The 25,622-nt window shown below is 57.0% G+C and overlaps 2 protein-coding genes across 3 annotated transcripts in view; one reads left to right on the top strand and one right to left on the bottom strand.

The window, feature by feature from the left end:
• The first annotated feature begins 383 nt into the window (after window positions 1–383).
• COL9A3 (collagen type IX alpha 3 chain) lies at window positions 384–21,379 on the top strand. Its single transcript, XM_061436954.1, has 32 exons — window positions 384–2,491; window positions 3,093–3,161; window positions 4,336–4,371; window positions 4,953–5,024; window positions 5,720–5,773; window positions 6,892–6,927; window positions 7,140–7,163; window positions 7,407–7,460; window positions 7,802–7,855; window positions 8,259–8,300; window positions 9,428–9,484; window positions 9,863–9,916; window positions 10,526–10,579; window positions 10,770–10,823; window positions 11,236–11,289; window positions 11,680–11,733; window positions 12,404–12,457; window positions 13,000–13,053; window positions 13,145–13,198; window positions 13,344–13,388; window positions 13,508–13,561; window positions 13,644–13,697; window positions 14,160–14,213; window positions 14,319–14,390; window positions 14,712–14,747; window positions 15,213–15,257; window positions 16,467–16,499; window positions 16,666–16,812; window positions 16,971–17,025; window positions 17,485–17,667; window positions 19,694–19,771; window positions 20,567–21,379. Exons 1-32 carry the CDS (start codon window positions 2,246–2,248, stop codon window positions 20,755–20,757), a joined length of 2,223 nt encoding a protein of 740 aa, XP_061292938.1. The 5' UTR covers window positions 384–2,245; the 3' UTR covers window positions 20,758–21,379.
• Window positions 21,377–25,622, bottom strand: part of TCFL5 (transcription factor like 5) — a 17,367-nt gene continuing 13,121 nt past the window's right edge. For both annotated transcript variants that reach the window (XM_061436957.1, XM_061436958.1), the window contains exon 6: window positions 21,377–22,158. In XM_061436957.1, coding sequence (XP_061292941.1) covers window positions 22,036–22,158 — 123 coding nt within the window. In that variant the 3' untranslated portion in view covers window positions 21,377–22,035. The remainder of the gene's footprint in view (window positions 22,159–25,622) is intronic.

Here is a 25,622-nt window from a genome sequence, read left to right as displayed (position 1 = left end):
GGCTGCCTTTTGTCAGCAATTCAAGGGTGTGGAGCAGTGTTAGGTGTGCCCTGATCTGGGGCTCTGTGATGCGCCTCGGAGCACAAGCTCTGTGGTGGTTCCATGGCTCTGTCCCCTCTGTCCCCACCCTGGCAGCCACAGCCGCCCCTCAGCCCATGGGTCCTCCACACAGGGACCCTGGGCCCTCCAACCTGGCATGGGAACAGAGTGCCACCCTCCTTCAGCAACCCCCAACCCACAGGGCATGCTGCCATCAGCCTGGCTTTGTCTCCTGGCCAGGACTGACCTCTCCCCTCCTGACACGTGGAAATGATGGAGGTCACACCTGGGGGTGGGGGGCAGGGGGAGGGAGCCTAGTTCATTCTGCGGGTTGGGAGCTGGGACCTGCATCCCGCTAACATGCTCCCCTGACACCTCCTGTCCAGTGTGTGGGGGCGGGGGGAGATGGACAAACTTAAAGTCACTTTTTGGGGCTAGTGTGGGCCATACAGTGACCCCAGGGGTCAGGGTCCTTATCCAGACCATTATCAGGCTCAGGTTCAGATGGAAAAGCTTGGAGCCTGGAAGGGGAAGACCCCGTTGGAGCAACCCTGGGGGAGGGGAGTATCTGTGCCCAGCAGTGGGACCTGGCGATAGGCTGGCAGGCCGCTCAGACCCACCTGACCTGCAAGCTTCAGGAAGAGTGATGGCCCAAGACAGGTGGGCAGTAACCCTGGACACTGGCCAGTAGATGTGAAGCCAGCCCCCTGGCCTCTCCCCAGGCCACTGTGGCTATTGGGGCTTCAAGACAGGGGCTGCTCTCCAAGGGAGGGTGTTTCCTGGCAGCAGGTGGGAGGGTCTGCATAGGGCTAGGATGGGGGAATGGGATTCCGGGCACTCGGTCTCTCCTTGACTTCACAGCAAGACTTCCCCAAGTCTGGTCCAGCGGGAGCGCTCTGGCGCCCCTGCTGTGTCAGGCATGGAAGTACAGGAGGAAGGGGGGTTGGGTGAGAGGCCGTGTCAGTAGGTGTGGGATGGAGCTGCTTGCCCCGCCCCCAGTCCCACAGCCTCACCCTGCGTCTGTGAGGATGTCCTAGGATGACTCTTGAAGGCAGGAATTTTGGAGATTCTCTTGTCCCTTCCTGATATAATTATCCCTTCCTTTAGAGACAGAGAAGGGGGAGGCAGAGAATGAGATGGTTAGATAGCATCACCAACTCAGTGGACATGAATTTGAGCAAACTCCAGGAGATAGTGGAGGACAGAGGAGCCTGGTCGGCTACAGTACGTGGGGTCACAAAGGATCGCACATAACTTAGCGACTGAACAAAGATTGGAGGGTGTGGCCAAGCCTGACAAGCGGTTCACAGCTGAACCCAATGGGGAAGGGAAGGGAGGTTCTTAACTGTGTGGTCTACCTCCACGCACCTCCTCCATCGACTCAGAAGCTCTGAGTTGCCTCCTGCAGAAATTCTGAAGCCTTATTTCCCAGGGAATTCTAAAGATTCTGACACCAAGCAGGGGGGAGCTGCGGATTCTGAGCAATCGTAGGTGACCTGGACGTTTGAGTGTCCCCCTGCGGGACACTGAGTGCCCCTGGCCTCAGGTGCTGCCCCTCACCCTGCTGTCCCCATGCGTTTCCAGGTGAAGCACAGCTCACCCAGCTTGTGGGAAAGGAGCAGCCAGCCCCTGTCCACTGTTTCTCTCGAGCCTGGGGTCACGGGGGCACTTCCTTTCTCTGTGGGGCCCCCACTTTCCTCTTGGGGTGGCAGTGCCGGGTGAGAGTCCGGCCTTTGCCAGTGCTGGTTCAGGTACATGGACCACTCAGTACAGTTAAAGTTTGGGGTGAGGGCTCCGGTGAGGGGGGTTCCAGCCTGGCAGGCATGGCCCTGGGCGTCTGCTCACGGCAGGGACTGGCATCCTTGGTGGGCCCTGTCTGGTCCCTGGCACAGATGTGTTCACTCTCTCTGAAGGACTTCCTGGGCCTTGGGCAGCGGGGTCCCTCTCAGGACCCCAGGGAGGAGAATGTGACTCGGTCAGCCCCTTGACAGGACCAGGACTGCCCCTTCTTCAAAGGAGCCTTCAGAGTGGGGCTCTGCCTCCACACCCTGGTCCAGGACCAAGTGAGAAAAGAGCCTCTTTCTTTTTTGCTGAAAGGTGTGTGTGTGTAACTCACCAGTCCCAGGATAATTTTAACTCAGAGGCTGGCCCCAAAAATGCCACTGGGTTTCTTTTTTCCCTGGCTGGCTCGGCAGGGAGTGGGGCGATGCAGAAGCCCCCGCCCACCCAGGTGGGCTGGCTGAATGGGGGGCTTGTGCGAGGGCCGGCGGGGCGGGAACTGGCATCTGGCCGGCCCACCACCAGCCCCGCCCGCCGAGCCCAGCTCGAGGCCCCTGCCTCCGCCGCCAGCTCCGCTCAGAGTGCAACTGCAGCCATGGCCGGAGCCCCCACCCTGGCCCTGCTGCTGTTGGGGCAGCTGCTGGCTGCCACCGTAATCTTGACTGAGGCACAGGTGAGCATGGGACCCGGGGCGCATGGGGCTTGCCTTTGAATGCAGCTAGGGTGGGGGTCCATGGCTCTGTGGTCACCTGTTGAGCAGCGCAGCCAGGGAATAAGCTCCCCACTTGCCCCCTGTAGCCAGTCTCCCTGAATCAGCGAGGGAGCCAGGAATTCCGGGGCACTTGGAGATGGCGGGCACAGTCTTGTCACTGCAAAGTTTCCGCACCACCTGGGCACAGGCTCGCCCTTGCCCGGGTGAGCCCCCATAGACACGGGGACACCCTGGGATTGAGTTCAGGGACTGCTCCGTCCTCAACCCAGCGGGTGTGGTGCCAGAGCTGCATCTCCACCAGAGACACACAATGTGGCCTTTGTTCCTCGTGGGCCTCGGACGTGGCCCCTCTTGGCCCAGCAAGGTGGCAGGGGACACTGCAACAGCCCGGGGGTCTGAAGGAGAATGGGGGAAGGGGCGGTGCGGACCCCTGCACAGGTCCGAGCTCTTCTCCGGACTGGGAGGAGGGGGTGCTCTGTCAGGCTAACCCCAGGGCCAACCAGGGGGACCCGCAGTGGGAGAGCATGGGGTGCTGCCACCTGATGATGTTTCTCCATTTCAGAAAGTGGGACCTCGAGGCCCCCCCGGTCCCCAAGGGCCACCTGGGAAGCCAGGAAAGGATGGCATTGATGTGAGTTTAGGGGGGATTATTGGGAAACTTCTGTGGGGTTCTCACTCTGGCCCCAAACTCCCTGAGCCCCAGGCCTGATGGAGAGAGAGTCCACCTCCCAGAGCTGGGGTGATGTTGGGGGTAATGAGCACCCCTGTGGGATGTGAAATGGGACAAATGATCCTTGCTCCTGCTTGCAGTGGACCCCTCAGGGGTTGTCTCCCCAGAACAGGTGGGGGTGGCTGTGTAGTGCTCTTTGGGGTGGAAGTGTGGGCCCTGAGGTATGTCTCTGGGTCCCTGGAGGGCCCACACTCCTCTTTTCTGGAGGTGAAGGCCCAGGCATGGGCCTATGCCCCTAGCAGGATCTCCGTGGCTACTAGAGGTTGGAGCCAGCCTTGAAGGGGCTGGGGGGCTATCATCTTCAAAGTGCCCCAACCTAAGTGTGGCCCTGGCCGTGTGGAAGCAGATGAGACCCCACAGCCTGCCCCCAGATCCAGGTGGGGTGAGAGCCCTGGACCCAGAGAGACTCAGCCAGGCCATGAAAGTTAGGGCCCTCCAGACCTCTCCTCACCAGTACTGTTCCCCGGTGGCGCCGCCCTTGGCTGGTTCTCAGCTCCTTGAGTCCCAGGGGCCTGCCCGGCTCTTGATGGCCCGAGTCTCCCTCCTTCCACCCCCTCCGAAGGGCCATTGCCCAGTGCAGCCGTGTTGGGCCCTGGACCCAGGCAGCCTCCACTCCTGGTGGGGCTGGGCCCCTTGCACCCCAAGGCTCCGCAGCCGATAGGAGCCAGGCTCCATTGTTCCCTCTAGGGATGTTTCCACGTAATACCTGGCCTGGAAGCTTTGGGTGGTCATCAGAGGGGAGGGGTGCTGGGGTGCCTTCCTCTGTGAGTGTGGGGGCTGCCACCTCTGACTAGGTTTCAGGCAGGTGGAGGGGTGGGCTTCATGATGCCTCCCATCATTTCTGGGATGTTCCTGTGCCCTCAGAGTGGGCTCAAAAGCCCCAATCTGTCCAGCTAACCCCTCTCCCCACCACCTGCCCTCTCCCCACCACCCACTGCTGTGACTGCCCCTGGAAGGGAGGGGCCCACCGGTGTGGACGACAGGATGAGGGGCTCCATCTTGTCTTCTGGAGCCTCCTCTGCCCCAGCTCTGCTCCCTGGGGACGCTTGGTCACATGGGCATGTCCCCTCTGCAGGGAGAAGTTGGTCCTCCTGGTCTGCCTGGGCCCGCGGTGAGTGTCCTGGCTGCGGTGTGGGCTGTGTGTGTGGGGAGGGGGTGGGGATGTCCACCTTCTAGTCTGGAGGGGAGGGGTGGGCCTATAACAGAGGGGTCATTGACATCCCTTCCCATCATGCTGGGCCCTGGGTCACCAAAGGGGAGGCCTGGGAGAAGGGGCAGAGCAGAAAGCAGTGGGAGGGGAGTAGGTGGGACTTGGTGCCTCTCAGGGCAGGGTCTGGCTTTTGAAGCTTGTTCGGGCCAGGGGAGGGGTCAACACAACCCTGCACGTCCAGCTTGTCAGAGGTCCCACAAGTGACCCTCCTGGAGCTGTTCAGGCCAGGAATTAAGGGCTCTAGGCTCACAGAGGGTATCCCAGCCCTTCACTGGGAAGGTTGAAGGGTCCAGGTGATTATGATACAGATATGGCCAAAGACAGGTAGGGGGCTGCTGGAGGAGGTGCCAGCGAAGGTGGGCAGCTGGGCCAGGGTCTAGTGGAGAGGCCCTCCTCGGGCCCCACTGGAGGACGTCTCTCTTCTTGGTGAAGGCCAGTCTCTGGCTCAGCTTCTGTCATGCCTCTGCCCTTTCCCCCCACAGGGACCAAAAGGGGCCCCAGGGAAGCCAGGGAAACCAGGAGAGGCCGGGCTGCCTGGACTGCCTGGAGTGGATGTGAGTGTGCCTGCTCCTCCCCTCCCTGCCCGCTCCCCTCCTCTCCTCGTGCAAGCCCCCATCCCCTCCCGCCTGGAGGGGCTCCATCCCAGCGCCCAGGAGTCAGGTTTAATTGCTGCTCTCCAGCTGGGCCAGCTCAAATAGGAGAGTCTGGCCCAAGAGAATCTCCAGAGGTCCCCCAGCGGGGTCCCTTGGCCTCCGTCCCAGACCCGTCAGTGTCTGGCCCTGTCTGCCAGACGACAGCGCCAGCACACAGGAAGGGCGAAAGTCCTGCCAGCTTCTCTGGGAACAAAGGCCCATTATCCAGACCCCTCCAAGCCCCTGGCGGCTGCATCAGGGGTCCTCAGGAGCTTAAGGCGGAGCCCCAGGATGGGGGCTTTGTAAGCACTGGAGGGGGTCCAAGAGGGGAACTCTCCTGCTCCCTGGGCTTGTCCACTCCAGCAGGGGCTCCAGCTACTGGCTTCCCACACGCTGCCCCCACCCCCCCAGCACAGCACACCAGGTGGACGGTGGGTGTGGCCAGTGGGGGGAGGTACTAGTCTAGTCTTTCTGACCTCTCTGGACTGGCTTTAGAGAAGGGCCCATGGCTGGCTCTGTCCCCTGGAGGGGCACATCCTCCCTTTTTTTTTTTTTTTGGAGGGGCACATCCTTCCTGTGTGACCCCTCTAGCCTGCCTCCTTCCATCTGCTCCCCAGGGTCTGACCGGGCAGGATGGACCTCCTGGACCCAAGGGCGCTCCCGGAGAACGGGTAAGGCAGGCACCGCATCCAGTGGCTTCAGCTTGGAGTTGAGGTCCTGGCCAAGGGCAGTCTAGCTGAGCACCGCCTGTCCACAGGGTGGGGGTTCTGAGGACAGCTGCCGTGACTGGACTGGCTGGGCCCCGCCCCTGATGTGGGGTGGAGGGGGCAGGAGGGCAGGTGGACACAGGGTGGCACGTTCCCTGTCCCCACCCCATCTGGTCAGAGCTGCCCCAGCCCTCAGACCGTGTTGAGGGGCTGGCATGGGCGGGGCATGGCTGGCCCTTCTCCTCTCGTGGTGAACCACTGCCCCTCTCTCTGAGGGGCCATGGTCATGGCCCAGCCTGTCCCCTGAGTCTGACCAGTGTCCACCAAAGCCTCTTTCTGGTTGATCAACTTCTCTCGTGGTGCTGACAGCAAAGCTGAACCCAACACTCCCTCTCCTTCCCCGCTTTAAGAAATGACCGTTTCCCAGCCCTGGAGTGCAGAGGACAGGGGGCTGGGTGTGGGGGAACCCAGGACACAGCACTGCCTTTGGGAACTGGGCTACGGAGCTTTCTTAGTAGAAACAAAGAAGAGAGAGGCTGCCTGCAGGAGGGCAGGTGCTTGGGTGATGCCAAGGAGGGTTTGGGAGATGGAGGAGGGTGGGAGAAAGTGGGCTAGCACCAGGCTTTTCTGCTGGGAGCCTGGGACCCAGGAGGGGAGGGCCTCCAGTACAAGAACCTTGAAGTTGGGATGCAGGCAGGAGGAGGTCCAGGAGAGTGCTGACAGGCAGGTGGCTGCTGGAGCTTTGGGACTCTCTACTGTGGGCCAAGGTTGGAGGGCTTCCTGGAGGAACCGGCCATGGAGCTCCTCTGTGTGGCGTGGGTCACACCTGGTGGTCCATCCTGCCTGCAGCAGTGCTCCCAGGAAGGTGGGACCGGTTCTAGCTTTTCCTCTGCAGGATTGTTGGTAAAGGGCTGGACCCAGACCCCTGAGACATCAGAGGTCCCCCCACCGCCTGCTGTTAGTCTTCTGTGAAATAGGAACCCCTCCTCAGGGGAGATGGACTTGGGAGGGAGGGGAATGGGTTTGCATACACTGGCATAGTGCCTCTGCCAGCCCCTCTGACACCTCATTTCCTCCTGCAGGGAAGTCTGGGACCTCCAGGGCCACCTGGGCTGGGGGTGAGTACTGGCGTCTCCTCCTGGTGGGAGTTTGAGGGCCCCAAAGCTCCCCAAATGCAGCCCCTCTGCAGCTTCTTCTGGGGTCCTGAGTGCCATCCAGGCTGTATCCTCTCATCCCCAGTGACTGCCCTACCAGCTCAGGGTGATGGGATGGGTAGTGGGCAACCCCCTCCCGTCCCCAGCAAGCCCTGACCCCATTCTTGGCATTGCAGGGCAAAGGCCTCCCTGGACCTCCTGTGAGTACTTACAACTCTCGTGCCCACCCCCCCACCAAAGCATGCCCACCACACTCAGAGCCAACATGGTTACCAGGTCCCAAGCCAGGGTGAGGGTGGGGCTTGGTGGGGGGAGACAGAGTCCCTGTACCTAAACAGAGCTGGCCAGCCCTGTGAAGGGGATACAGGACAGAGTCTGAACTGCTCTGGGTCCTCAGAGCTCCTTGGGTGCAGACCCCGCTCTCTCACTTCTTACCTTCCCAGGGAGAGGCAGGGGTGAGCGGCCTCCCAGGTGGAATTGGCCTCCGGGGCCCCCCGGTGAGTGGCTGCCAGGACTCCCCAAAGGCAACTATGGGGGAGGGGCTTTCCCTCCCTTTTCCCTCCCTTTTCCCTCCCTCCTTCACCTTCTCCCTGCACCCCTCCTCTCCCTCTCCTCTTGCTTGTGGTCCTCAGTGGCTGAAGTCCAAGGACAGAGTGGATCTCGGGATGCAGAAGGTGGGGGAGGGGCGAGCAGGTGGGGGGCACCATAAGTGCATTGTCCTGGGCAGGGGGTGGGATGGGGAGGTCGGGGTCGGGGGGCTCGTCTCTGGAGGAGGCTGGTCGCCTCACCCCTGGTGGGGGCTGCTCCTGCTCTTTCTAAGTCATAACCCCTCCCACAGGGACCCTCAGGACTCCCAGGCCTCCCTGGCCCCCCAGGACCTCCTGGCCCCCCTGTGAGTACTGGACAGAGGCTCTCAAGCTCTCGGGCGAGTCTCAGGCATGGGTGACTGCTTGGTGGGTGGGACTCCCTTGTCCCCAGGGTGCCCATCCTCAGGCCCCCCAGGCTGTCAGCCCCAGGACCCATGTCTGCATGGAGAGTCCTGGCCACACCCCAGACAGGGGCTAGGGCCAGGCTGGAGCAGTGCATCAGCTGACCCCAGCTAGTGGGGCTCAGGCCTGGGGACCGCCCCATCCCAAGGGCAGACGGTTTTTGTCATTGTCACGCACTCTGCAGAGGGGCCAGCTGGCACTGGCCACTGGAGGATGAAGGGCCCGAGCGCCTTGGTGGTCTCGCGTGGTGGGTTGTAGGAAGAGAGCATGGAGGGCTGTGTCGAAGCTGGCATCTCTGTCTTCCAGGGTCACCCAGGGGTGCTTCCCGAAGGTGCTACTGATCTTCAGGTGGGCATGTGCGGCCTTTTCAAAGCCTTTTGTGGGGGTGCCTGTCTTGGTGGGAGGGGGCCCCATCTGGAGAGCACAGGAAGGCAGGGATGGGGGCTCCCTAGGAATGGGCTCAGTGCAGGCAGCACCAGTTCTGGGTGTGGCATCCCCCCCACACTGCCCTCTCCCCACCCCCACAGCCTAGCCTTGCACCATCGCGTCTCCCTGGCATGCACGGTAGCGCAAATGGAAGTTAATTGAAGCAAAATCACATGTTGACCAATTCTGCTCCTCCTTGGCACAGCCAGGCTTTGCGTGTGAAGGCCAGGTTTTAGCCACGCAGGGCAAGCTTTGACCGCCTTGATGGGGCAGACAGAAACTTTCAGGCTACAGTCTAGTAGTTGAGCTTTGTCTCTCATGTAAGAACAGTGACTCTGGAGGCCTGGGGTTCGTGGGCCAACACCCAGCCTCCTGGAAGAAGCCATTGTAAGTTATTAAACAGAGGGCCTGGCCTGGCCCAGCTAGCCCACTGGTGCCCCTGCCGGCCCTTCTCGCCTCCACCTGTGTCCTGAGGGCTTGATGTTGGTGTCCCTGGGGAGGCTTCAGGGGGTCTTCTGGAAAGAGGAGAACGGCTGGGCCCCTGATGCTAGGGGATCAACTGGGGGGTGATGTCACTGGCTCTACCAGATGAGCTGTGGAATGATCTGGAAGCCCCCACACCAGCCCTGGGCTCGCCGAGACCCTGGGGATGCCCAAGGGTCACACACGCCTCCCTCTGGCACCTCCATGCACCACGGGGACCCCGAGCAGGGCTGGCTGCCGAGCTGTGTGATGAAGGCTCCTTTGTGAAGCCAGCAGCCACTGTGCTGAATAGCTACTTTGAACCTGTGCTGGGCTGAGACATCAGAGCTGGGTGTGTGGAGGCGGCCTCGAGGGGCTGGTGGCTGCGGCCTGGCTCTGCAGTGCCTCACTACACCCCACGGCGGTCCTGAGTGAGGCCCTGTCTCAGCCCCTAGGAGGCCCCCTAGGGGCCGAGGTCCCCTTCACCTGTGCCAAATGGCCCATCTCAGGGCCTCCATGTTCTGACCTCAGTTCCCACTCCTATTCTCTTTGACCGGGAGGGGTCTGACCACTCTGTTTCCCAACAGTGCCCGGCCATCTGCCCGCCAGGCCCCCCAGGGCCCCCAGGAATGCCAGGGTTCAAGGTAAGCAGCCACTGAGGGTTGACACAGACCCCAGCCCTCCCCTACACTCCCTAGGAGGTGGCCAGGCCCCCACATGGGCAGAGGTCAGGGGGTGGTGGGGTCACAGGGCTGTTGCAGGAAGCAGTGGGGGCTGGGGTCCCACCCTGCTGGGGGTCCTTGCTGTGTCCCTGTCCCCTCAACACTGGTGACCCGCCGGGATAGGGGCATCGAGAGACAGCGTGGGGAAAGCTGATCTCAGACCCCCACCCCAATCCTGGCCCAGCACTGCTCCTCCCACCAAGGCCTTGGTTTCCCCAGCTGGCTGATGGGCTGGGCAGGCCTAATTGTTTAGGACCGCTTGGGGGTGGGGCCATGACTGTCTGCTCACTGCTCTTTCAGGGACCCACCGGCTACAAAGGGGAGCCCGGAGAAGTTGGCAAGGATGGCGAAAAGGTAGAGGCCGGCCATGGGGTGGAACCCGGCAGGGGGGTGGGGAGGAACGGGTGCTGGGGTGGGGTTGGGGTGAGGGGTTGGGATGAGTGAGAGGTGCTGGCTGCTTCCCAGGCAGGCAGGTGGGGGCACCCTGACTGAGCGGCTTCTGTGAACCCCCCATCCCCCCATTCTGGGCCTGCCTGCCAGAGCCTGGTGGTTTGGGGCAGGGTCTCTGCACAGACCCCCACCACCTGGCCTCACACAGAGGTTCCCTGAGCCTGGGCAGACCCGCTGCCCTCCCTCCCTCATGGCCACTTCCCTGGAGGACATGTGTCTGTCCTTACCCGCAGACTAGGGCCCCTCTAGCATGGTGGGAGTGGCCAGACTGCCACGTGAGCGGCTGACCCCCACCACAAGGTGTCCGGGGAGGGCTGGGGTCCTTGCTGGGAGGAAGGACAGGGTGAGACCTCTCTGGAAAACGGCCAGTGCCCCCTCGGCCTTGGAGGTACAGCTGTGAGGTCAGGGCAGCGCCCCCCACTGCTAGGGCTTGGGCAGTAGGTAGGGAGAGAGGGCAAGGAGGAGAGCTGGGGCTGGCCCCACCCACCACCACTTTCTGTGCCTCTCTTGCAGGGTGACCCCGGCCCCCCTGGACCCCCTGGTATCCCGGGCACCGTGGGGTTGCAGGTGAGCAGGGAGAGGGGTTGGACAGGTGAGGATGTGGGGTGGACAGCTCAGGGCTGTGAGGAGTGGTCCACCAACTCCCAGGACGGGACTGGGTGGGGGTCCTGAGACCAGGGTCTCCATGGCTCCTGGGGGTGTGCACTCCTGGGGGACTGCTGGCCCGGGCCCTACAGCTCCAGCTCTCTCCCTTCAGGGTCCACGGGGCCTACGAGGACTTCCAGGGCCACTTGGACCCCCCGGGGACCGGGTAAGTCTACAAGCCACACCCCCCCTCCCGCCTACCTGGCCCTTGAGGGGCTATGGGCCAGCCTGAGGTGAAGAGGCATTGGGGGCCACCTCCCGAGGTCAGGTGGGCCCTGTGAGTGTGGGTCCTCACCCATGGCCATGGCAGGGCTGTCTCTAGAGTCCACTCACTGGATTGTTCCCCAAACCGGAGCCTGTGAAGGTTTTTGTGGGTCCAGGGGGTGGGAGGGGCAGATGGGGGGCATTGGGGAGGGGGCTTGGCAAATGTGGGGAAGGGAAGAGGCCTGGGGACCCTAGCGGGGTGCTGATGGGGCCGTTGCTGGGGGCTCCTGGGAGGGCCTCTCCAGATGGACCTGGGTGCTTTGGGGACGCCCCCAGGCTTCTAGTGAGACGCTCAGGGTCTTTCTCCTCCACAGGGTCCCATTGGGTTCCGAGGGCCCCCCGGGATCCCAGGAGCCCCTGGGAAAGCGGTATGTGTGTGTCTGGGGGTGGGTGGGGTGGCCCCTGCAGGCCCAGCTCTGTTCTCTCCTCTCTTCCTCACCCAGTCGCCTTCCCCAGACCCACTGGGCTGCCCCAGCCCTTCCCGGGGCTTCACTGTCCCGTGGGCTCACATGGGGGATACATGTGTCACACCTAGGCAGGTACCCATATGCATGCCTGAGGGGAAGGACTGGGCACGCCTGGCACGGGGTCGAGTTTCCCGAGGAGTCAGCCTGGCCCTCATGGGAGATCTGCGCCCTGTTTCCAGGCATGAAGTGGGTGGAGGTGTGGTCGGGGTCCCTCTGGCCTCTACGACCCTCAGCAAGGTCACCCGCCCCCCACCTTGTTAACTCTTTCCGTGTTCCCCCTTGTCACTGCAGGGCGACAGAGGAGAGAGGGGCCCAGAGGGGTTCCGTGGCCCCAAGGGCGACCTTGTAAGTGAGAGAACCTGGGTTCTCTGGGTCCTTCCTGGGCAGAACCTGATCCATGAGGGTGGGGGAGTCACACAGACAGCAAGTCCAGGGAGGCCTGGGGTGGCTGCCCTCTCCTGGAGGTAGGGGGAGCCCCTGGGTAGTGCCAGGCCCGGCCTGAGGAGAAAAGCCTTCCCCCCAGCCCAGGTAGCTTCCCCAGGAGCCCCCGGCCTTGTTTCCCCTGTGGCTCCTTGAAGCTACTGTCACCTAACAAGCTCCTCTTGGGAGTGGCCAGGCAGGGGCCAGAGGACCACTGACGTCCATCAAGAGGCCCTGGGCTGTGAGGCCTGACCTTGTGCCAGGACTGCCCAGCTGAGAGATGGAGCAACAGAAAACATGACTCTCGGGTTAAGTGACACTGAGATAATCACACATCTGCCAAAATGAACTGAAGTGACCATCTCCAAACCCATCTCATCTTCCCCTGGCTTGAGAGCATCCCCAAGACCCTAAGATAGCTCCTGCTTGATGGGCCTTTTCCCCTAAGGGTTGGGTCTGGCCCCCACAGCTGTCCCCCAGCCAATCCTGAGTCTAGGAAGTGGTGGGCAAGCCTCCTGCCCCCCTCCCAAGACCCAGTGACACATCTGGGAGAGCAGTCCCCGAGGCCTGACTGTGGTCCCTCCGTGTCTCCTAGGGCAGGCCTGGTCCTAAAGGCATCCCCGGCATGTCTGGGCCCGGTGGAGAGCCGGTGAGTGTCCGTGGCTGCCAGCGCATGGGGGGGCAGGGTGGGTGACCTGTGCAGCTCTCCTAACCCTGTGCCCACATTCAGCCCGGACCCACACTTCTTCCTGGCCCCCTGGCTCCTCCCCCACCCCAGCCTGAGAGGACAGGGCGGCACAACCGGTCGTGGGAGGCAGAGCTAAAGGAGGGGAGGGGAGGGAGAGACCCTGGCTGCCGTCCTGCCGCCCTCCCAGCACGTGGTTATGTCTGTGGTTCCAAAATTGGTCTAGCCTGTGGGACTAGGCTCGATCCTGGCCTAGGCTCGATCGAAGGCCAGATCCTGGCTCCTAGGCCTCAGTCTCCTGGTCTGTAAAGTGGGCACAGCAGACTCCCTGGAGTGCTGTGAAGAGTTTGGGTGCATCCTCCCTGCCCTCACCTGCACGATTGGAGGACAGCACAGGTCACCACCTGCCTGAGCCCAGGAGGGTAGACCCACGGCAGGGCAGTGGGGAAGGGCAGGGCCTGGAGGGGGCCCACCGCTCACCCGGCCTCACACTGTCCCATCCCCAGGGCATGCCAGGCAAGGATGGCCGGGACGGTGTGCCAGGACTTGATGGCGAGAAGGTTGGTCCTACCTGGGGGTCTGCAGGGAGGAGGAGGGTGTGTGGGGCATTCAGCCTGCAGGACCCCAGCACGTGTCCCACAAACCTCACAGGGAGAAGCTGGTCGCCACGGTGCCCCGGGAGAGAAGGGGCCCAACGGGCTACCGGTGAGTGCATGCAGCTACCGGGCGGCCATCTACCCCGAGCAGGGGTGTGTGTGGGGTCTCTGCATCAAGGCCAGGGAGGCTGCGGGAGCCCCTCACTCTCAGGGTGCTCTGTCTCTGACCTTATGTGCTGACCTCTGACCTACAGGGTCTCCCCGGACGAGCAGGGTCCAAGGGTGAGAAAGGAGAACTGGTACGTGGTTGCTTTCTCCAGGAGAGGGAGAGGGGAAGGTGCAGCCGCAGTCTGGGTCCTGGGGGCAGAGGGGGCCCTCCCCTGCAGGCAGGCACTCAGGGTTCACCCCTCCCCCGCAGGGCAGACCTGGAGAGCTGGGTGAGGCCGGCCCCTCGGGAGAGCCTGGTGTCCCTGTGAGTATCTGCAGCTCTTGCCCCCTACTCGTGTGTGTGTGTGTGGAGCCTGCTGACACCCTCTGTCCCTTCTCGAGTGTAGGGAGATGTTGGCATGCCCGGCGAGCGTGGAGAGGCTGGACACAGGGGCTCAGCGGTGAGTTGGGGAAATGAAGTCTCGGGGGGCAATGGGCTCAGGGCCTGTTTCTCTGTGGGCTTGGGTGACATCTTAGAGGTATGAAAGGGCTGAGTCTGTGAAAGTTGGGACATGGTGGTGGCTGGGCCCCAGCTGTCCTGTCCTTGAGACTCTGGCTGAGGGTGCAGAGGCCCAGCACCCAGCACCAGGCCGAGGGAGCAGCCCCACCTCAGGCCCCTCCACGGACCCAGCAATGATGCCACCAGCCTTGGTGCCCAGGGCAACAGGGGAATTGGTGCCTGGTGCCACGTCCGGCTGATGCACGGGGTCCCAGGGCCTGACCTCTGCTACCTCAGCTGCCCCCAGGATGCCCCCTCCCCAGCAACTGGGCCAGATGGCTTGGGGTCAGTCCTTGTGCCTGCCTGCCCGCCCAGCCCCCAAGGGGAGGCGGAGCTGGACTAACGCTCTCCCTCTGTCTTTCAGGGGGCGCTGGGCCCGCAAGGCCCCCCCGGGGCCCCTGGCGTCCGTGGCTTCCAGGTGGGTGAGATTTGGGGCCGGGGAGCCCAGGTGGGCCAGTCGGGCTTGGGGAGAGTCAACACTGGGCTCCTTTGTGGGGCTGATGAGCTGGGCCCTTGTCTGTAGGGCCGGAAGGGCAGCATAGGAGACCCCGGCCTGCCGGGCCCCCAAGGCCTCCGAGGTGGCATGGGCGACCGGGTAAGTGCTGTCCCTGCAGGAATCCCTGCACCCCCACGCCCCTCATCCCACCTCCCACAGTTCCACAACACACTCAAAGGCAGTGTTGGTGCCCAGTAGTCAGCACTGGGGGGTCCCCATTGTCCCTGAGACTTGGGGGCTGGGGCCATCAGGGAGGAGGCTAGGGGCAAGCTCCCAGCACGCTCAGGGGCCAAGATGCCAAGTGTATGGGAGGAGCCCATGTGTGCCGAGCTGGTCCTGGCACCCCAGTGGGGGAAGGGCACTGGCCCCCTCCCCCACCCCGCTGTGATCCTCTAACGCTCATCACCCCTTTCTGACCAGGGCCCGGGAGGAGCTGCCGGCCCCAAGGGCGACCAGGTGAGACATCAGTGGTCAGGTCAGCTGGGGGGCTGCCACTGTCTTCAGGGCTGGGGGCACCTCCTTCTCTCCCTCCCTCCCTCCTTCCAGCTTTGTCGCTGCCCCCACTCCTGGCCCCCAGGCTGACAACTCAGAGCACCCATGCAGACCGGGGTCAGTTGGCTCCTGGGTACAACAGAGGCTGCCTGTGGCCGGGGGTGATTCTCAGGGACCCTCAGAGTAGGCATGCTCCCCACTGGCTGTCTGGGTCCCAGGAGCAGCACCTTCTCTCTGGAGGGCCCAGGGTGGGAGAGGGGCCCACAGCTCTGCTGCTGACCCCCCAACCCCCTGGAGCACCAAGAGCACCTAAAATGGTCCAAACCCACCTGAGGCTCTGCTCGCTGTCTGCCTGGCACCCAGGCCTGAGTCTTGGGCACGGCTCCCGCCAAGAATGGGTGTCGGCAGCTCGGCACTGTGTCATTTCAGGGCATCGCAGGTGCTGACGGCCTTCCTGGGGATAAAGGAGAACTGGTGAGTGTGACAGGCGGCCTCTTGCCATGGTTGTGGTGCGGGGAGGGCAGCATCTGCAGGTCTGTGGGGTGGGGGTGGGGCCGAGTCGAGGCCGAGGCAGAGGGTGGGACCTGTGCTGTCCCCTGTGGTGGGTCTTCTATCCCTCACCCCCTCTCCACACTCCCTCTGTGACTTTTCAGTATGAACTAGCCAGAGCTGAGGCTGAGCTACAGAAAACGCTGCTTCCACCGAGCTGATAGAACAAAAGGCTGATAGAACTGACAGTCACACTTTGGGAGGTGACTGAAAGGGAACAGTCAGGGTGTCTGGGAACAGGGACCATCGTGGCCGCATGTGGCTAGGGTCTCTGGCTCCGTGACCAAGCCTTTCTTTAAGTCTGGAAACGGCTCAGTCCAGGACCCTCGTCTCCAGCAGAATCTCGTAGCCCAGAGCCAACCTTTCCGGCTGGGGTGCTGGGCACCAGCTGTGGCTGGAGCGGAGGTGGTGTCGGGCTCTCACCGGAGAGCGGCCCGGGTGGAGGAGGGGTCCGGGGCCATCTGGCCGCCGGCTGCTGCCCACTCCCTGTCCACAGCCTGCCAGGCAGATTCCTGGGTTCACAACTGGAGAAGGGGGGGCCTCAGCCACAGACAGCTTCAGCTCTACCTTGTAAAACAAGAGTGAGAACAAAGCAAACATGGGTGAGAAGTGCACCACTGCTAATGACACTGCTTAGGGAAAATAAGGTGGCTCCCTGATGACTCAGATGGCAAAGCGTCTGGCTGCAGTGCAGGAGACCCGGCTTCGATCCCTGGGTCGGGAAGATCCCCCAGAGAATGAAATGGCAACCCACTCCAGTATTCTTGCCTGGAAAATCCCATAGATGGAGGAGCCTCGTAGGTTACAGTTCCTGGGGTTGCAAAGAGTTGGACATGACTGAGCAACTTCAGGGAAAATAAGTTTAAAAACATCAGTAGCTACAATACAATCTCAGCAATATAAAAATATAAAAAGAATATACAATATTTATGAACATATAAGAAACATACCTAGAGTAAGAAGGAGTAACCCCTGTGGATGCTGTCATGTAATCAGACAGCAGCTTCATGGGCGACTCGCTTTCTCTTCATCCCCATCTAATAACAGGCAAAGCTGGCTCCTGGGGAACTAGTTCCCACAGCCAACAACACGTGAGTAACTGAAGTGCACAACTTCCCTTCTGCTCTTTTCCAGGGTCCCAGTGGCCCTGTTGGCCCCAAAGGAGAGGTGAGTGCCTGGCAGACACTGGCTCCCCGGCCCCCTTGGGGCCCCAGGCTGGCTCTGGGGCACTGATGGCCGTGTGGGTCAGAAGTGGGGAAACTGCCAGCTCCGAGGGAGAAGCCCCTGCAGGTGGCTCGGCCATGACCCCCTCCCTGCTTCTGTTTCCCTCCAGTCTGGCAGTCGCGGGGAGCTGGGCCCTAAGGGCATCCAGGGCCCCAATGGCACCAGCGGCGTAGATGGCGTCCCTGGCCCCCCTGGCCCCGTGGGCCTCCAGGGCGTGCGAGGCGTGCCTGGCATCACTGGAAAACCTGGGGTCCCGGTACGTGTCCCCTGGGAGCCAGTGCTCCTGCATGTTGGGCTCTTCCTGGATCTGGATCAAGTCCTTTCCAGACAATCAGGGTTCCTAGTGTTCGTGGGGGTGCCCCAAAGAGAAGTCAGTGGGCCCAATATGATGATGGATTTGGGGATGAATTTCAGGGGAAAGAAGCCAGCGAGCAACACATCAGGGAGCTGTGCGGGGGGCTGGTCAGTGGTGAGTGTCCTCCCTCCCACCCCACCCTGCCTGGTCCACAGTGCCTGCAGCCTCACCCACCCCCAGCAGGGTCCCATCCTCACCCCCACCCCCCCCTCCCCCCACCCCCAGCCTCCCCCTCCCCTACCCCCAGCCTCCCCCTCCCCCCACTGCCACCCCCCACCCCCAGCCTCACCTCCACCCCACCCTCATCCCCACCCTCCATCACCTTCCAGCCAAGCCCACTGCTGGCATCCCTGGGGTCTGCACTGGGTGGGCTCCTTCCCCTCAGCATTTCTTAGGCCTGTGATTTGCTCCTCAGCATTTCTCAGGGACAGCATACTGACACCATTTCTCACAGACCCAAAGCAGTTACAGCCCTTCGCAGTCAATGAACAAGCTGTCTTTGAAGAGCGGTATGCTCACACTTCACGTAACACACTTCTGATGAATACACGCCTGATCTTTGTTTTCCAAAAGAGCAAATCGCGCAACTGGCCGCGCACCTGAGGAAGCCCCTAGCACCAGGCTCCATCGGGCGACCGGGTCCTGCTGGCCCCCCGGGCCCCCCGGGCCCCCCAGGCTCCATTGGTCACCCCGGGCCTCGAGGGCCCCCTGGATACCGAGGTCCCACAGGAGAGCTTGGAGACCCTGGACCCAGAGGTGAGTGCAGCCCACTCCACCATGCAGCCACACGCTGGAGCCCCCCACCAGTATCTCCATGCAGTCTCCACGTTGAGATGCTCCCTTATGGGGACAGGGCGGGGAAGAGGCCCAGAGGGGAAACTGACACGAGGCCTCAGGGGCCCCATCCTTCCCCTCCCCTCTCCTCTCATCCCACCCTTCCCCTCCCCACGGGCTCCTCTAGAAAAGCCCCAGAGGTTAAGCCATTGCTAGAAATGCCTGGGGTACAGCCCTTCATGCTCTGGGGCCCAGCTCCTTATTAAACCCAAGGGTATGACAACATTTTCCAAAATGTGATGTTCTTCTCAAGTTTCATTAGAACAACATTTGGGGGAGGACAGGCTGAGAAGAATGAGAGGAATGAACCAACAGGAGCCCCATTTATATGTAAGAACAGTTCCTGTAATGAAAACTGGCATGTGTGAACATTTCTGTGGCAAAAGGCAAAAGTTAATGATATTGAGAAATGCATCTTAAGAACTAGGAGAGGTAATTTAGAAAGAGGCGGAAACCTTGACCCCCTGCCGTGGTGCCGTCGTCGAGGGAAGCTCAGTGCCCACACAGTAACACGGCTGTGGGAACTTCTGGCCATTAACCTCTTCTAAAAAAGGCCTTGAATACTTGGTTCATTATACATCATCTGCTACCACAGTCTGACTGTCTCAGGTCAGCTAGCTTCCCAGCCCAAATTCAGGATTTAGAGCTCTCATTGCTGCTAGTTCGTTTCAAACTTATTAACCAAATAATTTTCTATTTCTGAAAAACCGTTTAAGAAAAATGAAACTTACTTCTGTGAGTTCCTTTGTTCATCTGTGAGGTTCAGTGTAAATACTTCAGTAGATGAAATCGCTTCTGTAATTAGTGGTGTCGTTTCGTTACTGTAAAGACACTGAGAGTATTTTCAGCGCTAGAGGGCAAACGCCGGCGGACGCCCTTCTCTTCCCGGCAGGCTGAAGGCCACTGTCAGACAGCTTCCTGTTGTCTTGGAGACTTTACTGTCTGCAGTGGGGGATGGTTCCCCCCAAAGACAGACCAACAAGGTTTTATCCAAATAGGGATCTGAGTGCCTTTAAGACTGTTGAAAATAAAATTCAAAAACAGCATTCATCACCTTTATGGATTCTCAGAAAAACAGCATGACAGGACTCAGTGGAGGCAGCCATTCAGCTGCAGGGTCACTGTGCTCCCTGGGATGCCTGCCTCGGGCTGGGGACACCTGAGGGTTATTGTTTGAGTTAAAAGAGAACATATTCTATAGGTCCTCGGGCAGATGCCACTGTCACTGCTGGGCATCCATCTCCCCAGAACAAAACGAGTCAGGGAGCCGTAGAGGCCGGGGAAGCCCAGGACACGTGGGAGGCCCTGACTGCCTGGCCCTGGGGCTCCTAGTCCTCTGCAGAAGGTGTGCTACCTTCTGTGATGGGAAAAACGACAAACACCAATTGACAGGAAACTGGTGTCACTGCTTTTAGTGTCAGGCAGGACAGATGCCCCCAGCCCAGCTGTCTGCCTCAAGCAGCATCACTATGTGGACAAGAGGCTGTTTCCCCAGAACATCCCCAGGTCTTGCAGCCAGCATCACACAAGGCACGGGCAGCCAGCGGGTGCTCGCAGAGGGCCTTAGCGCACCTTCCAGACACCAGGGCCACAGAGGCCAAAAGCAGCCACGAGTGAGGGAGCAGAGAACAGAGTTCAGGGGGTGTTTGAAAACACCCTAAATAACTGTCAAAACTCATGGTGAACATAGGAATACATGGTAAACGCTCAGATTGAACAAGCTCAAAGTCCGAGAGTGATGTTCTGATACTGGGAGTCATACAAGTGGGTGACGTTGAGCCCGACACTTTGCTGCGTGTCCTTTCTAAATGTGTTTTGATTCAGTAAAAAGCTTAGAAAGCAGGCACCCTGCTTGTAAGAAGGCGGATCACCACTCACCACAGCCAGTCTATCTTTGAACTTGAATCAGAGCTTCTAAGCATATGATTATGTCACTTGCTCTTAACAGGAAACCAGGGTGACAGAGGAGACAAAGGCTCAGCTGGCGAGGGCCTGGATGGGCCCGACGGAGACCAAGGGCTGCAAGGTACGAGACCACTGTCACTAACGTCCCACGGGCACATCTGGGGGATGAGCACACTTCATCGCCTTCTAACAGAACAACTTCTCTCTCTTGGCAAAGCATTCTTAGAGGCGGGGTCAGGAGCTGTTTCAGTAACCACTTTTATATGGAAAAGCTGAATCAATGAATTTATCACCCTGTGTTGAAGTAGATTCAGTTAGATTCTATTCAAGTAAAGCCGTCAGGTATTTCAGTTCAGTTCAAACAGAATTTTCTCTTAATTGACCCACGTGTACCCTGGGTGTTGGCAGTTTTCACGTCAAATATAAATGCTCTGCCAAGAGGGAAGAGGGCAGCTCCAGCCGTGTTCCCTTCTGTGCCTTCTGGTGGGGGGATACATGCTGGGACCACCTCAACACACACCCATCAGCACCGCCCGGCTCCTGCTTTCTCCTCTGCTGACCTCCTCTTCCACCTGCTGTCCACCTGCTCAGGTGCCCCCACACAGGCCACCCCCGTGGCTACCACCCTCATCGACAGCACCCCCATCCCTCACCCAAGACTCATTCCTCACACGGCACCGACTGACTCACTCCACGCTACCTTGCTAAGGACAGAACCCCGACTCCTGCACCCTGGGCCCATCCTCCCCACGCAAGGCCTCTGCCCTCACTGTTCTCCAGCCTGAGTGCGCCTCCCCTGGGCCCCTCCCAGAGTTAAGAAACAAGCTAGAGAAACACAAGCGTTGGGTTGGCTTAATGGACACTCCACTGATGTCCCCTTTCTGTGTCTCCACTCACCTTCCTGGGGGCTCTCAAGGACCGCAAGGCGTGCCCGGCATCAGCAAAGACGGCCGAGATGGGGCTCATGGAGAGCCTGGGCTCCCCGGCGATCCTGGCCTTCCTGGTGCCGTTGGCGCTCAGGGGCCTCCTGGCATCTGCGACACCTCTGCCTGCCAAGGAGCTGTGATGGCAGCTGTCGGGGAGAAGTCAGGTCCCCGAAGCTCCTAAAACACAACTTCGGGAAGAGTGAGAAAGCGGTGCCAACTGAGCAGTGGGCTCTGGAAGGATCGTGGGGACCAGTGGCATCCTGGTATTGATGGGGGACGCCGCCCAGCAAGCCATCCAGCAAGGCTGCCCCTCCTCGTCCTCAGCAGCGACGACTGGACACTTGGTCCCCAAGAGCATGCTTCATCGAGCTGCTGTCAGAAGTGTTCCGTCTCTACATGAATTTACAATGGTCCCTTCAGCTGTAACGTCATACCTCAGACACAGACCAACATTTTCAGAGGGACTGAGGGTGTACACACAGAAGGTTCCGTACAATTCCGAGAAAGAACAGTCAGCAACTTGTTTACATGGCATTTGTGTAAAGACTAAGATAACACTTCAATAAAATGACACATGAAATCTTCAGATTAATGACTGGCCACAGTATTACCAAAACAATAAATAAAGAATTTAACGTACGGTATCCCTTCCATACAAAGGTCTCGTCTGATTTACCTGCTTCTTTTGTGCACAAACTTTTAACTATCTCTGTTGACAGTATTTATTGAAAGTGACTGTATTGCACTAAAGCCTATTGGGATTATCTGTTGTAACAAATAAAGCCACTCATTTGAAAAACTCAGTTCCAAACATTACAGTTTATTACACAGAACGTAATGACTCTATGAAAATGAGGGCACTGAAGCAATACTACTGTGACAATATTTCATTTATGGACAAAAGTACCTTTAAAGGAGGTCTCTGGAAAATTTCCAGCAAAAAGGTTTGAAAGAGGACTGCATTTTGCAATAAAGTTCGGTCCAGCTGGAAATCATTACAAGGGGAAGTGATAAACAAAAGAAATAAAATTCCCAAACTACTTACAGTTAAGAAAAATTTAACTCATTCTAGTTGCTAACGGGGCATATCTAAAATGTAAATAAAATAAGTAAAAAGCAATGTACCTTTTAAGACTAAAGAAATTACAAAGGATGTTAATTTTTTTAAGTTATCATGTTAAGAAAACATGATGGAATCAGACTGATAATTGAAAAATTACTTACTAATCGTCAAGATGTCTTCATCCCCAAAAGGTCTAAGAGGACATAAATGGGTAAGTATTTTGTTCTAGATAAATATTTCTACAAATTGGGCTTTCAAAGTCCACATTAGAGTCCCATGAGCTGAGACACGTCCCTCTCAAGTTAGACTGTCAGAGCGGAAGTCCAGGGTCAAGGTGATGTTTGCGTGTCACAAAGGCGTGGCTGTCTACTGCCCAGGAACCAGTGTTCACGTCCATCACTTGATCTCCACAGCTGGGCTGCTCTGTAGACTCTCCTGCGCAGGACATGTCACCAGGGAGTCTGGTCTGGTCAACTTTAGCCTTCTGCCAGTTTTACCGCAAAATACACTCTCAAATTCCTAAAATCGAGACAAGACCATCAATGTACTGTATGCACAAACATGAAAACTGCTATTTTCAAAAACACAAAAGGTTGACATTAAGAGCTAAACTACATCAAAACATATAGTTAAGGTGTCACAAATATATGTCACATCTTGTAAGGGGATAAAGATGGGGATTCAAACACTTTCCTTGGTTACCTTTACATGTATTTCATTTTCCAAAAGATTCTCAAAATGCCAGACCATATTGTAAACCCTTCTGATGTTCAAAAAAACACCCATAGTTTTTATTTTCATTGTGGTAACACAGACATAAACTCTACCGTTTTAACCATTTGGAAGTGTGCAATTCAATAGCATTAAGTATGTTCACACTCTTGTGCAAACCATCACCACTTTCCATTTCCAGAACTTTCCACCACCCCACACAGACCCCGTGTACCATTACGCACCCCTCCCACCAGGGGCATTTACAGTCTCCACCCCGCTGTTGCTAAGTGCTCAGTACTGGGCATGGCGATGGCCAGACTGAGGTGACTCCCCAGTATCCTACTGGCTGTGGGTCAAGTTAATGCCACTCTACCTCTAAATGCTTTAGAAAAGGCCTCGGTTTTAATGGCTGTATCTGTCTCAAGCTCACAAAAGGAGAAGGCGAGTGCAAGCAGACAACCTGAGGCTCACAGGCCTCCAGGAAACAAAAGATACAGGCCTGTGAGATGTAGAAGGCGGGAAGTCCCACAGGCCACAGGTTGGGCCCGCTCGCCAACATGAAGCTTTGCATGTCGTGAGAACTTAACACTCTGTGACAACTTCAGCAGAGAATTCTTTTCCGTATAAAGTTTTTCATGTAATATACAATACTGAATAATCTTAATTGGTTTATTTCTCCCTGAGATGCCTCAGGAGTCTTCTGGAAAACTCAGAGTCAGTTAGAGAAGGAAACTTATTACAACCTGTTATCAATAGCAGCTCAATATTCCAGGAAAACTTTGCTGCCTTAATAGAGACAGAAAACCATATCGAGTATTGTACCACCTTACTTTTAATAGCAAACTTCATTTACTTAATTCAATTCAGTCTAATCTGAGCCCATCATGACCACATGTAAAACACTTTCCTTAAGGTTCCTTTTCCACAAACCTTCCATCACTTTCTGTATACATATTAATTTGTCCTTTATTTTTGCCCATTCAGAAACAACAAGCTCTGGGACAAAACTATTCTCTCTTTACCCCATGAACAAAGATATTTCAATTCTTTATATCTTCCTCTCACTGAGGGTGAATATCCTACTTTCTTTACATACTGAAATGCTTCCCTTATTACTTTTAGTAGCTTAATTGCATATCTATTACAATTTTAACCCTTAAAAACTTTAATCTCTAGTGAAAACCAAGAAGCAAGTAATTGAACTGTTCTTTATATCAGCATGTTTTGATTGGCAAACTTAAGAACACATTCTGTAACCTCTCAAAGCATATATTTTCCTATGATACAATTTTTCAATTTAATGTGGTACAGGACATGTGTCTAATAAGCCCAAATAACTTAAGATTTTTTTCTCTCTCAGAAGACAAAAGGTGAACTTAGACTTGTCCAGCAATCAATGTTCAGTGTTTTATCTTAATGAAAAATGACTTAGACCTTTAATGAATTTCTGTCACAGAACTTAGTTGAGCAAAACTAGTTTCAAGTTCCCAAAAATTTGGAAAAACTAATACATAATTATTCCTAAAGAGTTCATCTGAAAGCTTTTATCCCATTTATCTCTATTTTATTATTTATGATAATATTATACAGACATTACCCATCCAAAGATCACATAGCTTGTATTTCAATACAAAACTTATCAGTTTATAACTATTATCCCATTCTCTATCTCTATTATAAAACCGCCCTAAGCTGTATAATCGGAGAAGGCAATGGCACCCCACTCCAGTACTTTTGCCTGGAAAATCCCATGGATGGAGGAGCCTGGTAGGCTGCAGTCCATGGGGTTGCTAAGAGTCGGACATGACTGAGCGACTTCACTTTCACTTTTCACTTTCATGCATTGGAGAAGGAAATGGCAACCCACTCCAATGTTCTTGCCTGGAGAATCCCAGGGACGGGGGAGCCTGGTGGGCTGCCGTCTATGGGATCGCAGAGTTGGACACGACTGAAGCGACTTAGCAGCAGCAGCAGCAGCAGCAAGCTGTATAACAGTAGCAAAACTTAGGTATCCATTAGCAAGCCATCTTTTCCCTAAATCTACAGAGTATTACGGCCAGGCCATATTACAAAGGAAAATCATTTTTTGTACATTTTACTGGTTTGTGACTGAAAGCAGTCCAATTCTGGAGAATGTACCACAAAAGGCTGCATTTGAGAAGTGAGCTTGCGTCCCCAGGGCTGGCACACTTACACACAAGACAAATGCAAACACAGATACACATAGAACAGGATTCCCGCACACAAAAACAAAAGGCGAATCCAAGCATTCCCTGAAGGTCCCCAAAGCTTCCTGTTTTAACAACAAACAAAATGCAAATGAAAAGACAGGAAATCGTGACCACCAGCGTCCTGGCAACTCACCCAGCAAAGGTAAAACTTCGTAACAGTTGGGATACGCTGAATTTACTTGATTTTAAAAAGGCTCTTTCTCTCTTCCCCCTTTGATTTGTACTTCTACTAATTAACCCACAACTAAAGTCACAGGCACTGTGAGTTGTGTCTGCATTTCAAGAACATGGTAACAGTTGTAACTTCAGGGTTTCTCCTAGAAATATTTTGATCTCTGAGGGTCATGATACTGAGAAAATATCTAAGCCAGTTTTCTCTGATAGGCAAAAAAAACCAGTTTCAGAATTTCAACAGTTTCATCTTAACCAATTTTCTCTAGAGTTTGAATGAAGAATGTTGTGGCCATGTGGTGTTTAAAAAAAAATCACTTTTCTTTTTATAGAAGCATAGTTGAACATTTAACAGTTTTGTAAAATACACCCTAGACTACAAGATAGAACAGAGCACTGATCACTCACACTTAATTATTCATGGCCAGTGTTGTCAAATACCAAGCAAATCAACAAGTCAAGGCAAACCTGTCTCTCAAGGCTCAAGTTCCCTAGTCTCAAAAGAGGGAGTTCCTAACCAGTGGCCATCAGAAACAAAGCCACATGACCAAGCCTTACTTAGTCCAAAAGGGAAAATCCCAATGAATACTCCTCTGCAGCTGAAGTCAATGTGATAGGGAAGAATACTCTGGTGTCGCCACACATCAGTTCCATTACTTACCAAAGACGTCTCAACTCGCCAATGTGAGCACCTTGTTTTCCTTTACCAGAAGTGCCATAGGCCAAGGACGCCCGGTCGGTGGCAAGCGCCTGGTGCTGCCCCTGAGAAAAGGTGCTCAGGTGCTGGACAGGATCCATCTGGGTCACTGAAACTCACTGAACCAAATCTGGGTCCACTTGCCCATGCACAGTAAAGCCAATTTACTG

The sequence above is a fragment of the Bos javanicus genome, chromosome 13, assembly GCF_032452875.1.
Source record: "Bos javanicus breed banteng chromosome 13, ARS-OSU_banteng_1.0, whole genome shotgun sequence".
NCBI lineage: Eukaryota > Metazoa > Chordata > Mammalia > Artiodactyla > Bovidae > Bos > Bos javanicus.
This window is presented reverse-complemented; position numbering and strand designations above follow the sequence as displayed.